At 38.0% G+C, this 20,931-nt stretch overlaps 1 protein-coding gene across 3 annotated transcripts in view; it reads right to left on the reverse strand.

Moving 5' to 3' along the window:
* LOC131042656 (uncharacterized) overlaps window positions 1–20,931 on the reverse strand; it is a 278,257-nt gene that overhangs the window by 95,290 nt on the left and 162,036 nt on the right. For all 3 annotated transcript variants that reach the window (XR_009105286.2, XM_057975978.2, XM_057975977.2), the window contains 3 exons: window positions 19,736–19,970; window positions 19,063–19,259; window positions 18,719–18,820 (listed from right to left, as the gene is read on the reverse strand). Coding sequence is in view for 2 of the 3 variants with exons in the window: in XM_057975978.2 (XP_057831961.2) it covers window positions 18,719–18,820; window positions 19,063–19,259; window positions 19,736–19,970 (534 nt within the window). In the remaining variant the exon portion in view is untranslated. The remainder of the gene's footprint in view (window positions 1–18,718; window positions 18,821–19,062; window positions 19,260–19,735; window positions 19,971–20,931) is intronic.

Consider the following 20,931-nt stretch of genomic DNA (forward strand, 5'->3'; position numbering starts at 1 on the left):
CCTTGACTTATCTCCTTTTCATATCTAGAAGAAGTACTCGGTGGACGATCAGGATTCACATTTTGTTTCTTCTTGGAGGGTTCTCTCTTCTCAGGTCCTTCTTTTCTCTTTGACCCCTTGGAATGAGAAGTATTTTCACTCACACTTGCTTCTCCTTCTTTTGTTCTTGCTTCTAGGGTGAATGTCATGGCTATATTCTACTCCTTCAATTTTTGATGTTGTATGTCCACCCATTTGCGAGTGCAATTTAAAACTGGGTTCATCAATGCTCTCAGGTCTGCAACTTCTTGCTCATTCCAATCTACCTTCACTTCTTTATCTTTCTTCTCATAGGATGGCTGGAGATATCTACCACTATCCTGGGCTTGATCGACTACTCTATAAACTTTACACTTCCTGATAAGATCCAAGGGTCATCTAGAATGCATCTTTCTTTTCACTTCCACATCATCTCGGACATTCATCCAGAAGTCCTCTACTTGAAACTCATGTCTGTACTTCTTCCCAACTGTCTCTTCCATATGACCATGAGGATCAAAATTCTCTCTTGAGGCAAAGGAGGTGAATGAATATAGAGACAGCACCTTTTCTGCATCTTCGGCTGCTTGAGAATTAGGACACACTTCAATTGAATTTCCCAATAAAATAGGTATGGGAATAGCATTTCCATGCTTATTTCTTGATGCTTTAGCATAAGCTGCCAACTGTCTAGTCACTTCAAGTAGTATTATTCTATCTGTAGGATACCTTGGCAACATATAGGGAGGTGAAGGACATCCATGAACCCTGATGTAGGTAAATTTTGGAAATTGAATGAACTATGCACCATGTTTCTTCACGAGCTCCTGTGCTTCCGGAGACAGTCGATGGTGAATCCCTCCTTGCAATGTTCTAGTGATATACATTGTGAAGGTGTCATTGACCAACTTGTAGTCATTCTTAGCCAGATGATGCAGTTGAGCATAAGAATCACATGCTCTTATCTCTCCTGTCCCTCTCCCAACAACTCTATGTGGTAGCCCTGCATACTCAAAACTTCTGACGAAAGAATATATAACACATGAACTCATGTGGAATGACTTAGTAGGGACTAGCCTCCTCAGCTACACATCTAGGTTGTTGCTAATGATTCTAGCCGAATTGAGCATTCCTTTCCCTTGGACGATCACTTGAATAAAGAAGAACATCCACTTGTCGAAGAAGAAGGCCTGAGAGGCACCTATAACCCGATTGAGCATGGTTATCAAGTCCCTGAATTCTTCTTGGAAATCAATTCTATGTGGCGTATTAGGTATCTTGTTCAACTGAGGCCTACTCTTGAGTAACCAATTCTTATTCATGAAGTTCAGACAGGTATCGGGATCATCTTCGTAGATAGACCTAGCTCATTCCAAGCTCTTATAGATCATATCTCTCGGCTCCGGGAGATGAAAGGCTTCACTTATAGCTTCTTCTGAAAGATAGGCTAAGACAGTTCCATCCTCAGCTATGATTGTCCTTGAATGTGAATCATAGTGTCAAGCACATTCAATCATCAGCTCGTGACATTTAACTGCGGGAGGGAAGCCTGCGGCCTTGATGATTCCACTCTCAATTATCTTCTTCGCTAATGGTGATGGCTTGCCGATGTAGGGTGCTTCTCAAACTTCTTCACAGTGAAGTTCCCTAAGTTGGTGTCTCCAATATTGCTCCATTTGGACACGATCCTAGTCTCCAAATCATCGTTCTTTTGATCTTCTTTGATGAGAGCCTATCAGGTAGCGGATCCACTCGCCTTGTGGGTCGCCATTTGCTACCTACATAAAGAGGCTTAAGTTAGGTTTAAGTGTAGAATCTTAGCTAGGTGATTTGAGATTCCTTAAAAGATAAAACTTTAAAATTAAGAATTTCCAAACTAGGCATCACCTAGAAATTAAACCAGATATAGAAGACCTAACCTTCAGAAAATTTAAAATGGAAACTTGGCTCAGATCTTCAATACCTTGCCTAAAAAATCAGATTAAACACCTTACCTTCAATTTTCACTTATTAATTTGAAAAGATGGATAAAAAAAATGAAGATTTCTGCTGGATGAAAGGTCTTTGATCTGCACTTCAGGTTCGCCCTTGATGATTTAGCTTTTAATCAGCCTTTAATCAGCCTTCATGGATCAAAAATTCGCCTTCCTTTTTGCAATCTGCTCTGCTATTTCTGCTCCTAATATTCGCTTTAGGAAAGACACAAATGAATGAGTGATTAAAACTTCACAAACCTCCTTCCCTTTATATGGCGACTTCCTAATTTCCTCAAGAGGCCGACCTCTTGGTTTATAAAAAAAATTAAAAATCTGATCCTTGAGGTGGCCGACCTAACAAATAAGGTTTAAAAAAAATAAAAAAAAAATTGGGCGGCCAAGGGTGAAATTTTTAATTTTAAGGCTTAAAAAATCAATTTACACATTTAACAAGTGTCTAATTTAGGCTGATTTGCATTACTTATCCAAATGAGATTTGATTAGCAACCCATAAAAAGTGTATCTAGAATGTGGGTTTATTTGTGAATTTCTTGAGAGCATATAGGCAAGCCTACGAGATATTGATGGTTTTTAAATGTTTGCCATTTTCTCCATTTTTCGTTATTATTCCACCATCTTGATCCTTCTTATAATGTTTTTTGCCATCATGAGTTTTGCCTTTAATTATGGTGAAAAATGAGGATCTCTAAGGACTTCACCCTGAACCCTTTGGAAGGGTCAAGAGCGATTTCCATGATTAGGTCTCAATTGTCTCACTCCTTCACTCTGAATTGCTCTTCAAGGTAGGCATATGCTAGTCTTAGCTCTTCCAAAGCCTAGGGATTCATTTTTTAGCATCCATCATAAGTGGATCAGGTGATCTTGAGAATTTCGCTCTGGACCCTTTGGAAAGGTCTGGAGCGAAATTCATCCCTTAGCTCAAAATTCTTACTTCTTGAACTCATAACCTACTCAAACGCATGCTTGTGGCAATCTTCAAGTCCAATTCACCTTGATCAATGCTTTGGCTTAACACAAACTTGAAGGAAACATGAAATTTTGTGATTTTCGCTCTGGACCCTTTGGAAGGGTCAGGAGCGAAATTCAAGTTTTAGACTTGATATTTCATTTCCTTCACTTCAATCCATCTTGCAATGCGAAAATACATCACTCTTCCTCCAATCATGCCATAGGGATCAAATTTTTGGTTTCACTCAAGGAGAAAATAGGTGGTTTGAAGAATTTCGCTCTGGACCCTTTGGAAGGGTCACGAGCGAAATTCATTCCTTGCTTGTCTTCTCTTACTTAGCTCCATTCTTCTCACTTTGTTTCCCCTTGACTCCCTCAATTGGATCCATCTCTCATCCTGAGAACACTTGCTTGACCCCCAAAAGACCTAAAAGGGGAAATTCGCTCAAAAATCATGGCTAGGGACAGGACCTATCTAGGATTTCGCTCTGGACCCTTTGGAAGGGTTAGGAGCGAAATCCTTGTCCTAGCCTAAAATCTTCATTTTTGGTGGCCAAAATCCATTCAAAGGCAACCCTTGGGGCATCTCCCAACTTATCTCATCTTGATCAAGACTTGTTTTGACACAAATTTAGGAAGATAGAATAGGTTTTAGGATTTTCGCTCTGGACCCTTTGGAAGGGTTGGGAGCAAAATCCTTGTTCCTGAGTTCATTCCTTCATTCTTTCACTTCAATTTACCTCAAAGGTCAAGGAAACGTTACTCCATTCCTTTCTAGGCCATAAAAACTAAAAGTTTGACTTGTTTTGAAGGGGAAATAGGTGTTCTTAGGAATTTCGCTCTGGACCCTTTAGAAGGGTCAGGAGCAAAATCCTAGTTTTTGCTCAATTCCTTCAAATTTGTTGATTACTAGCAAGTCAAAGTCATGCCTAAAGACATTTCCAATCTTAATTCATCCTAACCCACACTTGGCACAAAATTGAGAGAAATGAGTGGTTATGGGGATTTTCGCTATAGACCCTTTGGAAGGGTCAGGAGCGAAATCCACATTCTAGGCTTAACTATTCATCTTTTCAACTCCCATCTTCTTTGCAAGGCAAAAATACATCACTCTACGCCCAAGGAACCAGGTTGGTAGCCTAAGCAAGGGAGCAAATGAGGTTAATAAAGAATTTTGCTCTAGACCCTTTGGATGGGTCAAGAGCGAAATTCATATTCTAGGCAAAATCTTCATCTTTTAATGCTTTCAACCTCTTCTCAAGGCAAGAACATATCAATCCACCTTCCAACATGCCTTAGAAACCAACACTTGGCCAAAACAAGGAAGGAAATGAGAGCTATGGGGATTTTCGCTCTAGACCGTTTCGAAGGGTCAGGAGCGAAATCCTCAGTCTTGGTTGATTTTCCGCTTCATTTATCCAATTCTCTCTCAAACTTAATCAATTTCAAGGTCCTTTCATCATACCCAAGGCTATCCGTCATCAAACTAGCTCAAGACAAGGCCAACCTAGGTCTTAAGGCAAAAAGAAGGTCAAATGGAGGATTTCGCTCTAGACCCTTCGGAAGGGTGAGGAGCGAAATTCTCCTTCCAGGTTGATTTCCATCATTTTAATGCCTCAAACCTTCTCTCCAAGGCAAATATGCATCCAAGTCTTCCAAACCATGCCTTAGAAGTTCCAAACTTGGTCAAGTTAAAGAGCAAAATAGAGGAAATATGAATTTTGATATGGACCCTTTGGAAGGGTCAGGAGCGAAATTGTAATGTCCCTACTAGTTAGAGACCACTGTCCTGCAAAACAGATTGTTAGAATACAACAAATATATATATATAACTAATCTAACTTGCAATTTAACTTCAATTACTTAATTAACACTAATCTCAATTCTTATTTAATAAAAAGGATACGAGTGGAGTACTGGGACATGTCCTTAGGCAAATGTGAAGCTCGCCTTCTTGGAACCCATCTTGGTTCCAAGCCATACCAGGAAATCGAAGGTTAATTCAATTCCTGTCTTGGATGTAATTTCTTACACCCAAGCCATACCAAGAAATCGAAGGTTAATTCGATTCCTGTCTTGGATGTAATTTCTTACACCCAAGCCATACCAAGGAAGACCATCATATATGATCAATTCCTTGCCTTGGATGATGCATCCCATCATCCAAGTCTACCAGAGAGGACCGGCCAGATCCGTCTCTTCTTGGATGAGTTTTTGTCACCCAAGCCATACATATATGCATATAGATACTCAGTATATACTACCTACCAAGGATTATCATAATCCCTCTGTTAGGCTAAGGGAATTTCCTCCCAATAGTCTCCATCATATAATCACATTATTCATATTACATTTTACAATTCATTATCATTTTTCATCCCATAATTTACTTCTACATTTACATATTCCTTAATCCTCTTTATTGATCCTAGATATACATAAATATTTTGTATGCATACCTATATTCATTGCTATATACACATCAATTAATATCCAGTAATATATACTCAGAAATCTTCAGTAATATACATTCAGACAAATTCATTAATACATATTCAGAAATAAACATATATTCCAAAATACTCACTAATATATGTGTGTGTGTGTGGCACACACGTCCACACACATATATACCTTGTGACCCGTAATCCTCTTACCTGTTCGTGAACTGCAGCCTGTAGTTGCAGTTCGTAATTGGCGGTGGTTGTTTGAAGTCCTTCCGACTCAATCTCTTTCCTGCCTTTCCTTAGCTCTGCAGCGGTCTTCCTTAATACCCCGTGGAGGGGAAGGGTCGCATCCCCCCACGGGGTCCCTTCTGTAGGAAGAGGTGTGACAGTGGTCGCAGCCCAGGCTGTGATCCCCGTCCCACCACTTCCCGCGGGGGAGGGGCCACTGTGGAGTTAGCTCTCCACGTGGGGGGTTATCTCCACGTAAATGTATTTAAGAAATTTCTTTACCCAATGCTTACTCCCGTTTCATGCTTTAATATTAAACATTAACATTATTTGATTTGTTCATTTAATAATTCATATTTCTATCTTTTAATATATTTAAATATATTAATATTTTCTAATAGTTTATTTCATTTATTAATTTTATTTAATATATTAATATTATTTAATAATTCATTTCTTCTTTTAATATATTAACATTATTTAATATATTAACATCATTTTAATAATTGGCTTTATCACATTTTCAAGAATAAATATTAATATATTAATTAAATAATTTATTTAATAAATAAATGAATTTCAAATAATCATTTGTTAATCATTATATTAATCAATAGTAATACTTGCCTCATTTAGGATATATATAACGATCAAGAAGGGGACATGACAGTCCATCCTTCCGGAAATTGCTTGTCCTCAAGCAATTAACAATTTCCTCGAACTAAATCATCTCCCCATAAAAACACAAGGTATACATATGTAAAGGTATGAAACACACATGAAGTTTATGCACAATACCTATATTCATCATATACGGAAATACACATGGCTTTGAGTACATTCAAGGTGTGCAACATTTGTAATACATATGGATACAATTAAGGCATGCAGCACACATGTGAAATACATGTAGTCTATAAAGTATGGAGTATACATTTGAATTTGCTTAAGTAACATGGAGTTCACATATGCATTCGCTTAGGTCAAGAAGTGAATGTATATAGCACATATAAATTCACTTAAGCATGGGATATATATATAAACACAAGTCTGAATCATATATGGAAGTATAGGTGAATCATCCACAAGAATTCATTCAAGGCATGAAGTATGTACCTAAGACATGTAGGGCTTGAAGCAGTACAGAAATAAACATAAGGTACCATGTATGTATAAGAAAAGGCAGTCATGGTGTGATCATGCTCCAGACACATCAGTCATCAGGCACACCTGAAGACACAAGGCATACATGCTAGAAGCGTATCGAACATGAGGCAACACACGAATATACGTAGTATATAAGAAAGGAGTATTTGAAGCATACACGCTGAAAATATGACAACATTGAGCATTCTCATAGACATCCATACAAGACACCCATAATGAAAAGTATTATCAAATATGGTGAATAGTCGTTAATCTGTTGTATGCTTAGCTCTCATGGATTGCACGAGTCTCCTCATCCTCATTCTCCTCTACCTTACAAGATGGTAGATTTAGTGTGCCAAGGGCGCATGACACAATCTACATGCGGCTCCCTCAAGGTTTGCTACCTGTCTTGGGGCATTTTCGCCATGTGACCGATTTATTATGCCTTTCCCCCACACACTCCCTATCTTTGCAAGCATTAGAAAAAGGTGAAGAATCACAACACTGAAATCATTAGGTTAAGAATTCAATTTAATACGAAACTATTCTAATTACATTGTCAATTATTTACTTAAGGCAAGAAGCTTTCAAATGCATACACATGTAGTATGAAGTATACATCTGAAGCACATAAATACAAGTAAGGCACTCAGTGCAAACACATGCATTCATGCCAATAGACTTTAAAGCAGGAAACATGTACATCAGTACGTACAACACGAAGCATATGAAACCTTTATGACATGAGCCCTACACCTATGAAAACCCACTAGGTAAGGAACATACATGCAGAATAAATTTGGTGTTTCTCATTTGAAAAGTGCACACATATTAAAGAGTAATGTTGTAATTTTGTCCCATAGGATGGCAGGATTATGCTCTGATACCACTATAATGTCCCTACTAGTTAGAGACCACTGTCCTGCAAAACAGATTATTAGAATACAACAAATATATATATATATATATATATAACTAATCTAACTTGCAATTAAACTTCAAATACTTAATTAACATTAATCTCAATTCTTATTTAATAAAAAGGATACGAGTGCAGTACTGGGACGTGTCCTTAGGCGGCTGTGAAGCTCGCCTTCTTGGAACCCATCTTGGTTCCAAGCCATACCAAGAAATCGAAGGTTAATTCGATTCTTGTCTAGGATGTAATTTCCTACACTCAAGCCATACCAGGAAATCAAAGGTTAATTCGATTCCTGTCTTGGATGTAATTTCTTACACCCAAGCCATACCAGGAAATCGAAGGTTAATTCGATTCCTGTCTTGGATGTAATTTCTTACACCCAAGCCATACCAAGGAAGACCATCATATATGATCAATTCCTTGCCTTGGATGATGCATCTCATCATCCAAGTCTACCAGAGATGACTGGCCAGATCCGTCTCTTCTTGGATGAGTTTTTGTCACCCAAGCCATACAAATCCATTAGCTATCTTGCCCTTATGAATGATCTTTCAAAAGCTGAACCTAACAATGTATCTGATGCACTTAAACATCAAATATGGAAGGATGCCATGTCTGAGGAATATCAATCCATAATGAAGAATGATGTTTGGGAAATTGTTCCTAGGCCAACTAGAAAATCTATTGTTTCTACCAAATGGCTTTTTAAGATCAAACATGCTGCAGATGGCAGTATTGAAAAAACACAAAGCCAGATTTGTAGCCAGAGGGTTCTCTCAAAAGGAAAGAATTGATTATGAAGAAACATTTGCACCTGTAGCCAAATATACCTCAGTAAGAGTCGTCTTAGCCATTGCAACAGCAAAGGGATGGAAAGTTCATCAGATGGATGTTAAGACAGCATTCCTTAATGGTGAGATCTCAGAAGAAGTATACCTAGAGTAACCTGAAGGGTTTGAGATTCATGATCCAGAGTCTCATGTGTGTAGACTCAAGAAAGCTCTCTATGGGCTTAAACAGGCTCCCAGGGCCTAGTATGAAAGAATTGATACTTACCTCTCTCTACTAGGCTTCTCTAAGAATGATACAGATCCTAATCTCTACTATAAGCAAAACAAAGGTGATATGCTACTATTGATTTTATATGTTCATGATTTATTAATCACGGGAGAAGATCACCTTATAGATCAATGCAAGAAAGATCTTTCTAAAGAATCTGACATGAAGGACTTGGGACTCCTTCATTACTTCCTAGGCTTGGAAGTATGGCAAAATTTTGATAGCATTATACTAAACCAAGGAAAGTATACCTTGGACATTTTGAAGAGATTTCGAATGATAAACTGTAGACCCATGACCTCTCCAATGGAAACAAATCTTCATAAACTTAAGGAAGCAGCAACAGAGTCACAACCCACTGATCCTACTCACTACAAGAAAATGATTGGGTCCCTAATGTATCTAGTAAATACAAGACCAGATATCTGTTATGCAGTAAGTGCTTTGAGTCAGTTTATGTGTGAGCCAAAGGAGATACATCTGATAGCAATAAAACACATTATGAGATATCTACAAGGTACTCTAAACCTTGGTCTCAAATATGAGAGAGTTGATCTAGATCTACACGGATTCACAGATTCAGATTGGGCTGGAAGTGTAACTGACAAGAAAAGCACCTCAGGATACTATTTCAGTTTAGGTTCAGCCATGACATCTTGGATCAGCAGAAAGCAGTCTTCAGTAGCACAGAGTTCCATTGAGGCCGAATACATTGTAGCTTCCATGGCTGCCCGAGAAGCAATATGGCTCAGGAAGTTGCTTGTAGGATTATTCAGTGAACCAATGAAACCTACTGTTATCCATTGTGACAACCAGAGTTGCATAAAACTTTCATTAAATCCGGTGTTCCATGACAGAACCAAGCACATTGAGATTCCATACCATTATGTGCGAGATACAGTAGACAGGAATGTGATTCAATAGGAATATATTTGTACAAGAGATCAGACAACAAATATTCTTACCAAACCACTTTCCAGAGTAAAGGTTGAACACTTCAGAAAAGGTTTGGGTATGATAGAAAGGTAATTTGCTTTGTAATCTGTACTTATATATCAATAAGATGTTTAAAGTGTAAACTTCTTTGTCGTGTTAGGTCTTTTATGGGTTCAACCCCTAGTGTTCATTTCTAAGAGGTGACAATCTCTCAGATAATGAACACTTGTGTATAGACATTACAAGGTGACAATCTTATAATGATCAAACCAGTTATCATGTGTGATTTCTGATATGTCATGGATGTGCCATGATTATGTTGTGGTAAAACATTTGGAAAGATGTTAGTGCACATACCACAATGTGGATAAGTTGAGAATTTAATTATTCTCATGTGTTAATCCTTAGTATTGCTTGGCTTGCAAAACTGATATCACGTGCTTAGGTGATATCATATCATCACAAGGTGATGAATTTCTTGTATCACGTGTTTAGGTGATACTCCATGTCACGTGCTTAGATGATATGGTTACTTGTATCATATGTTTTGATGATACTTCATGTCATGTGTTCAAATGATATGAACCCTTGGAGAATAAGATTATAAACTATATAAGGAATACTGGTCATCAAGAGAAATGTGATGCTAGACACTTTGTCTGTTATTCATCTTCCCAAGCTAAGAGGGAGTGTTGATACATAATGGCTTCGGTAAGATAAATGATTGAATGGGAGATAAATGAAGTCTCCCATTCAATCATCTACCTCATCGATAGATAAATTCAGATCTCACTGATTATTCCTTTATCTAATATTTATGTTATAAATGTTCTCCTTATTCTGTTACAACATTTATCAGTTATGTTACTCATGCAAACTGATGATTAAATTAAGTACAAACTATTAAACTGATAAACCGATAATGATCGGGTCTTATTCTAACCCTCCCAATTCATTATCGGGTTACCACTTTAATAGCCATCGAATTTACAACGATCGGGCTTAATGCATTCCACCAACTAACTAATGTTATCGAGGTAAATTAATTGATAACCAACTAACTTAAGTTATCGGGTTACCACTTTAATAGCCATCGAATTTACAACGATCGGGCTTAATGCATTCCACCAACTAACTAATGTTATCGGGGTAAATTAATTGATAACCAACTAACTTAAGTTATCGGGTTACCACTTTAATAGCCATCGAATTTACAACGATCGGGCTTAATGCATTCCACCAACTAACTAATGCTATTGGGGTAAATTAATTGATAACCAACTAACTTAAGTTATCGGGTTTAAACCACTTTAATTGCCACCGATTACCATCGGCCTAGTTATATTGATAACCGAAATGATATCAGTTCATTTGCATATGTGATGGCACCGATTAAGCAATCGGTTATGGAGGGACACGACCAAGGGGTATCTTGGTCGGTCATGTCCAAAGGACATGATCGATCAGGTACCACTTGATCGGTCCCCTCCATGATATATATATACACCGATAAATGTTGTGGAGAGAACACAGAAAAACATTAATGCTCTCTCTCCACCTGCAACAAAGAAAAGAAATCAGATTTATTATATTGTGAAGCAACGTATACTTGAAAAGAAAATCACTTTGAATATAACTTGCACCTTGAATTGAAAATTGAAATACATTTACATTTCCTTCAAATTCGGGTTTTTTCCTCCTGACTACAAGTGGGAAATTTTCCTTTTTCTACAAGTTAGGAGTTCTCTTTTGTTTTTGTGTTGTAGGGGTTTTTTCAAGAAATTACAAGTGAACTTTATAAAATATGTTAAACATGCAACAAGAAATGGTACCGCCTAACCACAACAAGCTTAGCAATAGAAGAATCGGCCACATGTCATGATTGTATGTTAAACATATTTGCAACACCTCTAGTTCTTTTCTTTCCCCTGGTAGAAGTAGAACCTCCTCCCCTTTAAATCCCAGCATCCACAGATCTTGTATGTAATGATAAACTAAGTTGAGAACTTGACAATGGAATTCCCTTCTTTCTTGCCTCCCCTTCCATATAGAAAGTAGTTGCTTCAACCTTGTCAAAAGGAAATATTTTTTGACAACATTTCAACAATTGACCACCTATCCACAAAGGGTGAGAATAAACTCTTATATAACTACCCCTATAAGCTTTTTCACATAAATGGCATAACCATACTCTAGTCCCCCTAAAAAAATTCTTATTATTTTCCATTTGTGATGCAAATTGTAAGAGAGGTTTATTTGGGTTAAATAGGCCTTTTACAGAGTCTCCATTTTCATTTGAACTTCAACCTCTTCACTATCACTACTTTCACTACTTCTCACGATCTTTTTTGGTTAAGTTAAAATAGAGCTACGAGCTGAATTTAAAATAAGAAAAATCAAAATGCCCTCCCTACTTGTTAAAAATTTTGAAAATAACTTTAAAAAATGCAAGGCAAAGAACTTGCCTCTAATGTAGTCGATATGATGCCCTAATGCCTTCTCGCCGCTAGTGTTCTCTCCTCTTTTCACTATTATTTTATTGCTGCTTTTCAACACAAGTTTGCAAATGTTAAATGAGATAGTTTTTTTCTTATTGGTAATTTTGATGGGTGTATTATGTATAGTTGTTGCTTAAACTTTTTTTCTTATTGGTAATTTTAATGGCTGAATTAAGTTTAGTTGTTGTTTAAAGTGGTGGGGAGTCCTTGTGGGCCCACCCATCCCTCTTTCTAAATTAAGAATGTGTTCTTGAAAAAAACATTATGTTAAATTTCATTGGGCCACAATAGACAACTACTACTCTCGGTACGACCAAAGGACACCTAGATTTCCCCTTGCATCTCCAGGATAACTAGTTGTCCTCTAACGAACCTAGAACATTTTGAGATATTTCAAGAACTTGACCTTTGTTTTGCTTGGAAAGGGGACGAGGGAAACATTTCCTAGGCATGCTCTCATACCCAAAACATCCCCTACAGGAAACAAGACTACCAAGGTAGGGGACAAGTCCCCAAGGAGTACTGCTTTCATAACTTTGTTTTGAAACCTTAAAAAACGAAGAATATCTTAGCATCACCTTTCAAAATGACCAGGAGCTTTCCCAAGATTAGCACATTATCCTTAACAAATAATATTTTGTAATGTCCCCAATTTTAATAAAGTGACTTAATTAAGTTAATTAATTACGTGGTCCTAAATTTAAAATCATATCATAAGGACTTATTTAATTATTAAATAAAGGGGCCCAAATTAATAAAATAATAAACTTTTGGTGTCGGTGGTTTGTAACCCTTCGGGAAACTCTCCGGAGCCCATTTATAAGACCAAGTTTGGCATAGTTGTAGGTATGGTGAATTTTATATTTTCTTTGTATCTGCGAATTCTAGTTGGAGTTTGGCATTGTTGCAGTTTCGGAGGTGCAAGATCCTCCCTATTTTGTAGCCGCAATTTCGGTGGTTAGCAACCAGCCTACTCTGTCGTTGGAGATATCATTTCTGATATTTCACTTTATACTTCATTGTTGGATCTATCTCTACCGTTTGGAAATATAATTACAAACATCTAGTTCTTGGCCATTCAATGTAGATTCTCCCTATTTTGTAGTTGCAGTTTCGGTGGTTAGCAGCCACCCTAGTTTGTCGTTGAAGATATCATTTCTGATATTTCACTTTGTAATTCATTGTCGGATCTATCTCTACTGTTTGGAAATATAATTACAAATATCCAGTGTTCCACGGGCGTTGGGGACGGGGGGACGCGTTTCCGGGATGGGCGGACCAAGGGCCTAAGTTTGGGGACGGCAGGAGGACGGCGGCGGGGGGTGGCGGGGTGGTGGTGCTGATATAGTTATACATATACATATATGTACTTGAAAAACTAGTTTTGAAAAGATGTATGACAGTATTACAATGTAAGAATTATATTTCAAATGAGACTATAGGAAATTTGAAATACTAAATCTTAATACCAAGATTTCTAAGTTGTGTTGTTATATGTAGCCTAATCAGACTCGGAGGTTAGATACTCCCAGGCCATTCGGCTTAACACTAACAGATGCCCCATCTCCTAATGGTGACATAGCTCATTGCTTCACTACCACTTGTTGGAACCCAAAAATGGCGGATAAAAATTAAATTTGAAACTCAGCAGGACAAAGGTTGGAAAAGAAATGAGGGGGACTCTGTCGGCGACAAGGAGTGTGTGCAACGCACAACAAGCCGGAAACCAGATTTGTGGTGTTTAAAGGAATGGTAATGGCCGACTTCACACCTGGAGCCATTGGGGAAGCATTTGATATCCCGCTCCCTGATAATCCTACTACCATAACCATTTATGAAGCCCAAATTTCTTATGACAAGAGATCTACTCCGTGCAAAACATTGATAAACGAAGAGTGGTTCAAAGAAAGAAGACCCCCAAGCACTAGCATCACCAAAAAGACCCACAGACGCGACTTCCACAATGAGTATGGCAATATGGTTACCTTGCTAAGCCGGGTCATGGGACTTCCGCAGTCCAATCTCTTTGAGGAATGGATGTTCTACTTCACCGAGCAAGTCTTTGGTGGGAAATCTAAGATTGACTAGGCTCAAATTATCAGCGATAATATTCATACGCAGCTGGTTGAGCTCGAAGAGAACACTCCGCTATGAACTCCTACCTAGTCTATATGTTTGCCCGACATCAACCACTACCAGGATTAATCAAGAGAGGTGAGATTGGGAACGGCCCAAATCAGGTGAAGGTATACGACTGCTATCCTCAATTGCATTACTATGACATAGCCCAAAGAGAAAAGAACAACATTGCATATGCAATTGGTCAATATGAGCGGGTCCATGACGCTTTTACAATGCGCATAGTCAGATTGATGCAAGGAGGGTTGCACATAAGGTTGTCAAAGCAAGCTACTACTCTAATCCAGAAATACGGTGCATGGTTCATCCAGTTCTCCAAATTCACCTACATCAGAATAGTCGGCTGTGAGGGAACACCGTATCGGCCTCCGCGTTACCCATCGGATAGATTAGTCCTCATGGAGGTACCAAGGTAAGCACACCCAACAGGCAACATACTCAAGGACAAAAAGCAGTCAGAATTCAACTTCCCCATGATCTTAGGTAACCTTGATGTGCACTTCAAGAATTCAGTGCAGACCGAGGAATCATTCGACGAACTGGCCTCCTATTGCTTACAAGAGCATTTCCCCAGCAAATGCTTTGATCATGATGGATTGGGAAAGAAGGCCTACGACAAGCATTACAGGGCCAAGGCATCAATAGAAGACTACTGAAGCAATTGTTCAAATGACTTTGAGGTCCGTCGGTAGGAATATTCAAGGTTGAGTGTTCAACAAATACGACTTTATGAGTATCGCCAAGTTCTGGATCAGGTAACTGACTATGGAAATTGCTTGCAAGTCCAGTAATTTGAAGCAGTCAAGGACCTCCCGCCAGCCATTGATTGGACTCAGAACCCTATCACAAATTTTGAAGCTGTCATGGAGGGTCCAAGAAGGTACACAGATAACTAGCTATCCTAACAAATAGAGAGGCTAAGCCATGAAGGAACCTAATTACCATACAATTTGATGGGTAGTCTCGATTCCCAGTCTTCAAAAGACGAAGGAACCTCAAGCACCTCAAAAGAAGAGGTTGAGAAACCTGAAAAAAAAGAGAAAGAAGGCAAGAGCAAATAGGGGGACTCAGACGTCAAAAAGGACAAGGAGAGAAAAGATCCCAATCAAGAGACCAAAGGTTACTTCCTCATCCCAAGGACCCTAGTTCAAAGGATGATGTGATTGAACTTGATCACCTTCCAACTCCACCTTCACAGGATGATCTCGTTGCATCAGAGACAAGTAATCCTCAAATACAAAATGAGCAAGAATCGGAGGCAAGGATCATTGGTTTGGATGGACCTGAGAGTTAGGTCGAGGAAGGAGAGATTGCACCTGATCAAGGGATTGGTAAACAAGAGCTCACGCAGGAGAGTAGGCATGAGTTGCAGCAGGAAGGCAGTAACAAGGATGACACCACGGTTGAAGGAGAAAGGGAACAAGATAGAACCCAAGAACCCAGCAGAACTGAAGAACAGCCACTATTAGAGGATACCCATCAATTACTCAGTGAGATGGGAGAGAACTCAACCGTGAGCAAAGGATTGGATACTATACCCATTCCTCCTTCTACGTTCGATCAGTTGCAGATAGGCAATGGATCAGCTGCAGCATCCAAAGAACAAAGTGGGGATTTAGTAGTCACGTCTGGGCAAACCATTCCTCATGACTGGTTGATAGCATGAGCACAGCGGAAAGCGGCCTGAGCACAACGGAAAGCAGTTGTCAAGCCATCAATCGACCTGGAGAATATCTTCTCTCGGATAGGAGAAGTAAAAGCTAAAGGAAAGAAAAAGGCAAAGACTTACTCCAAGATTACCAAAGATGAGCAAAGGAATCATCCGATTTATATTGCTGCCCCACCTGCGAACAAACCAGCAAATCAAGTTGCATTAGCCGACTATAGCATCACGTCCATTCCAATAAGGCGAGCAACCAAAGAGTAGGAGAGGGAAGAATTCAAAGATTCCATACAGAATATGCTCAGACAGCTAGATGAAATGACTGCTGAGAGGGATATGTACTGAGCTCGTGCTGAGCACGCTGAGGGGTACATAGACCACCTGTTAAGACCCCTGCAACATACCGTTGAATCCCATGTTCCCCCATTGGAACTACCACAAAAGACTACAGCTGACTTTGAAGGAGTGTGACACTACCAAGGCCGTCAAAGAATGGATCTGGGGCATTAAGGTAAAAGGAGAGAAGATTATTAATGATGTGTTTGAAGTAACACTCAAAATACATGCAACTCGGATAAGGATGCTAGAGGTACAAAGGGAGTACGCCAAAATCCAAGAAACAATTGGCTTGGTTCAACCACTCATGAGGGCTCTTTTCTGGACTCACACTCAGATTCCTACACTGCATTCTATACTGGATCCCAATGATATCAATACTTTCAAAGAGTGGTATTGGATTGTCAGCATGAAAATGGACATGGCAGACATCGTTAGGAAAATTCGGGAGGAATGCAAAGACTTGTCCAATATCAAAAACATTGGTGAAAATATCCATAAGGCATTGGTCATCGGCTGGACGGATACCATGGAGGATGTTGATGTGGTGTCCCAATGGAATGCCAAGTTCAAGGCCGATAAAACTGCATCCTTTGTGGAAGACATAGAATGCATCAGCAAGCTACACACAGACATATTACGTTTCAAAGATCAACAATCAGATTGGTGCGAGCGGCTAATGATGGTGGGCACTCATCTCGAGGGCACGCAGTTCAAAATGCACAATCGTCCTTTTCCCTCTAATAAGGAATTGTTCCCTGTTTGTATAAAATTTCAAGAATATGTTCGAGAAGAACGCACGGCACACCGAGACATTTGGAAAGGTTACTTGCAAGGGGAAGTTGAACTTTTGGAGAAAAAGTCTACCTCGGGGAAAGAAAAAGTGCTTTCTTGAAAATAACCGTTTCTTTTAAATTCAAAATGCACTTTTTCAGCATACATTTTCTTTCCAACTACCAAAGTCATTGTAAATTTTTGAGCTCCATGCAAATGCACTTTTTGGAGAAACTTTATGTTTGGTAGTTGGCAAGTATTAGTTAGTTGATGATTGGTGATAATATTTTGTTATCCAATAATGGGTATGGGCAGCCATGTTTTATAGGATGAATTTGGGCCACTTGTAGCATTAGATCTTAGCCATTCATCCATTTTTGAAAGTCTATATAAGGGATGGTTTCTCCCTTATTCTTGAGTAAGAAATCTTAGATTGTTGCAGAAACTCTGCAGAAATACATTCAGACTTAATGAAGATTAAAGTTGTTATTGTTTCATGTGAGTGCATGGTCTATTTCTTCACTCTTTGAATTTATGTTATGCATTTTATTTTACAAAATAATATGTGCAAGTTGATATCTGATAGAAATCTGAGTTCATACCATTAAGGATTGGTTGATTGCCAGTTCCTCTACATGGTTAGTTTGAACTCACTAGTATGCTTAGTTCGGTTATTTAGCATGGAATGTGTGAATGTCTTAAATTCAGTGTTTATGTTTAATAACATGAAAATCTATTTCCCCTTTGGAGATTGCATCAATTTTATCTAGTTGTGTGAATTACTGGCGAAATAAAATTTAATTATTGCAAGGTTTATGTCTATCAGCTTGAATGTGTTATTTTTAGGTAGAAGTAATTAGCATCCTCCTTCCCCTTTTTACCTCTTTTCCTTTTATTTTTAAAATCTGAAAGTAAAGTATCCATGGCAGGATCAAACATACTGCAGAATCAGGTGAATCAATTCGTAGAGCCTAAGGGAAATCATGTTTGAGACCTTTCGAGCCGAATCCATCCACAAACATCAGGCCCCTTTGTGTTTCCAGCAAAACACATCAAACCGTTGAGCTACCCTACAATCAAGACCTAACAACCAAAACATTGAGGTCACGCCTATATGATCAAACCAAACAGCATTAGGGATTTCCTTATTTCAAGAGAGGATAGGATACTCAACATTCTATTTTGCGTTGATCGGAGAGAATTGTGGCGATACGACTTTCGACACGTCAACACTTTGCCCTCAAGTGCTTCCCTCGGGTACTTCCCTCGGTAATTGCCCTCGGGTACTTACCGTATGGTTGGGTACATTACATATTTTACACGTTACCAACAATAAAACCAAAGTAATTGCTGGGAATAATTGATGTGAAATTATTTTATTTGACCCAATTACTTTCTTTTCTCAATTTTTTATTGAACTATTATGGACATAATGATTCTGCCTACTAAAGAAGAAAAAAACTACTGATGAGGGACGCAATACAAATTAGCAGGCATATCAACTTTGATACAAAATGACAAGAAAAAAACTTTCAGTCTTGTACTTGTGTAAGAATTTCAAAATTACTTCAAAAATTCTAAATAAAAACGAGGAATTAACATACCTCTGGCCTTAATCGAAATGCCTGAACTGCTTCCTGACGTTCTTTAGAATTTGTGCTCCCATCAATACGGACAAATTCAAGTCCTTTCTGACACACAGATTTCTGCTCACTCAAGAGCCATTTCCTCAGTATTACAGAAATTTGATAAGCTTTCAAAAAGTTCAAAATCTACAACAAAAACTATAGATAGCACTGGCTGTTAATATTTATTATTAAAAAAAGCACACTCATATCTCAAGCATGCCAGTTCTGGCTTGCCATCTGATGATTGAGTACTCATACTAGATATTATCAGTAATAAATCAATTATAAAACTCATTGAAGAAATGATAACAAAAGACTACCTGTATACCATCAAGGACTCTCAGATGATGACCAAAGACTACCATCTTTTGAGGACTTGAAACATTATCCACAGCATCTATATCTTCAACGTCAGCAAAGATGGGATGATACAACAGCCAATCTTCAAAGCTTTGAAGCTTTGCCAAGCCAATCTCTTGAAAAGAAAGGCGTCTACCTGATTTCCTTGTTCCTCCATCTGCAAAATAATTATACTAATCAGTTATATGGCAGCAGGAAATGTGCCTCTAAATGTTTACACTATCAAGAAATTTACATGAATCTGAAATAGATATCCAAAAAAATCAAAAAAAAAATGCCTTCAGAAGTAGAAGAGAAATAAAACTTGGAAATCTTTAATAATCTCAGAATATTATGAAAAATTACATCTCATCTGTCAGATTTCAGGTTTCAAAAAAGTTCTCTGATTCTCTTTGCTATCAACTTTAAGGCAGTAAATAAAAAATTATCATATAATATCAGCATTTTTTAATATTGTAAGAAGAGAATGGATATCCATGTATGCAATTTTTTTTAATGCCCATTTTCCACATTCACAGTTCTCCCATCATCAATAGTATTTATTAAAGATGAAGCAAAACATTGGAGTCTAAAGCAACTATTTAAAATAATGTTCCCAATATTGACCTACACTGAAGGAATTTAATGTCAAACCTTGCACCCCTTTTGAATTGACAATTTTAACACCACCATCTTCGTTGTCATAGACTTCACACTCACAATCCCCATTAGTAGTAAAGCCACATTTGCAAAAAAATTCTGAAGCCATGTTTTCTTCAGCATTTGAATCTTTTGCAAGACAGATATCTGACAAATTCAACCTTAACCTTATGACCTGCCTGCGCTTTGGAGGTAGTTGTGCTAACACATTTTGTTTCAGCCGTCTAATCTGAAGAACCCACAAAATTGAAATAGAATTAAAAAACGATAATTAGTCGTCTATCTTTTCATTGTCAACCATCTATGTACTTTTCTGTATGAAATTACAAGAACCCTGTGTATTCCTCTATAATAAATTATAATTACAAAAGAACTCCCAAATAACTGGCTCAAGACAATGCCATGAACAAATCACTTGACTACTTTACCAGCTATAGACACTATCTATCTAGAGAGCTAGACACAATAAGAACTTTGTATCTTAAAATATTGTCAAAAGTACATTTAAGTTAGAAAATTGTTAACCACAAGTTTTTTGTAGCTCAATATATCAAACCCTGTACATTGCTCTGTAATAAATTATAATTAGTAAAGAACTATCAAACAACTGGCTAAAGACAATGCCCTCAATGAATCACTTCACTCCTTTACCAATTATAGACATTATTTATCAACAGACCGAGACACAATAAGTACTTCGGATCTAAACGTATTCCTTAAACTTTATGTAACATTTAGATTATATATATTAAAATTGGTTTTCTTTAGAGTATCATTATCAATGTCGATCATGTTAATTTACATTATGAATAGTAATTGTTCAAAGCCTTTTTTATCCAATGCAAGGAGATAACCCACATGCCATTGGGTTCCAAAGAAGTTGAGAATAAATCTTAGCGTGCTTGCAAAAGATAATTAAACAGGCAATGACATAAATTGTGCTTGTGATAACCCTTTGAAATTCTAAAAAGACAGCTTAGTCAAGGAGTATGGTTGATATAAGTTGATATTTGACATGGAGACTAGCCCTGGCTCCCATTGGCAATAGCTGTGGAAGACATGATGAGATTTTGCTAGGGGAAGACAAAGCATTGATGCATAGTTCTACTGAAGTGATTGACTTTGACACAAAGCCTTGTCGCTGCTTCCAACAGACTACAAATTCAGATATGGCCCTTCAGCAGAACAGA

The sequence above is a fragment of the Cryptomeria japonica genome, chromosome 3, assembly GCF_030272615.1.
Source record: "Cryptomeria japonica chromosome 3, Sugi_1.0, whole genome shotgun sequence".
Taxonomy (NCBI): domain Eukaryota; kingdom Viridiplantae; phylum Streptophyta; class Pinopsida; order Cupressales; family Cupressaceae; genus Cryptomeria; species Cryptomeria japonica.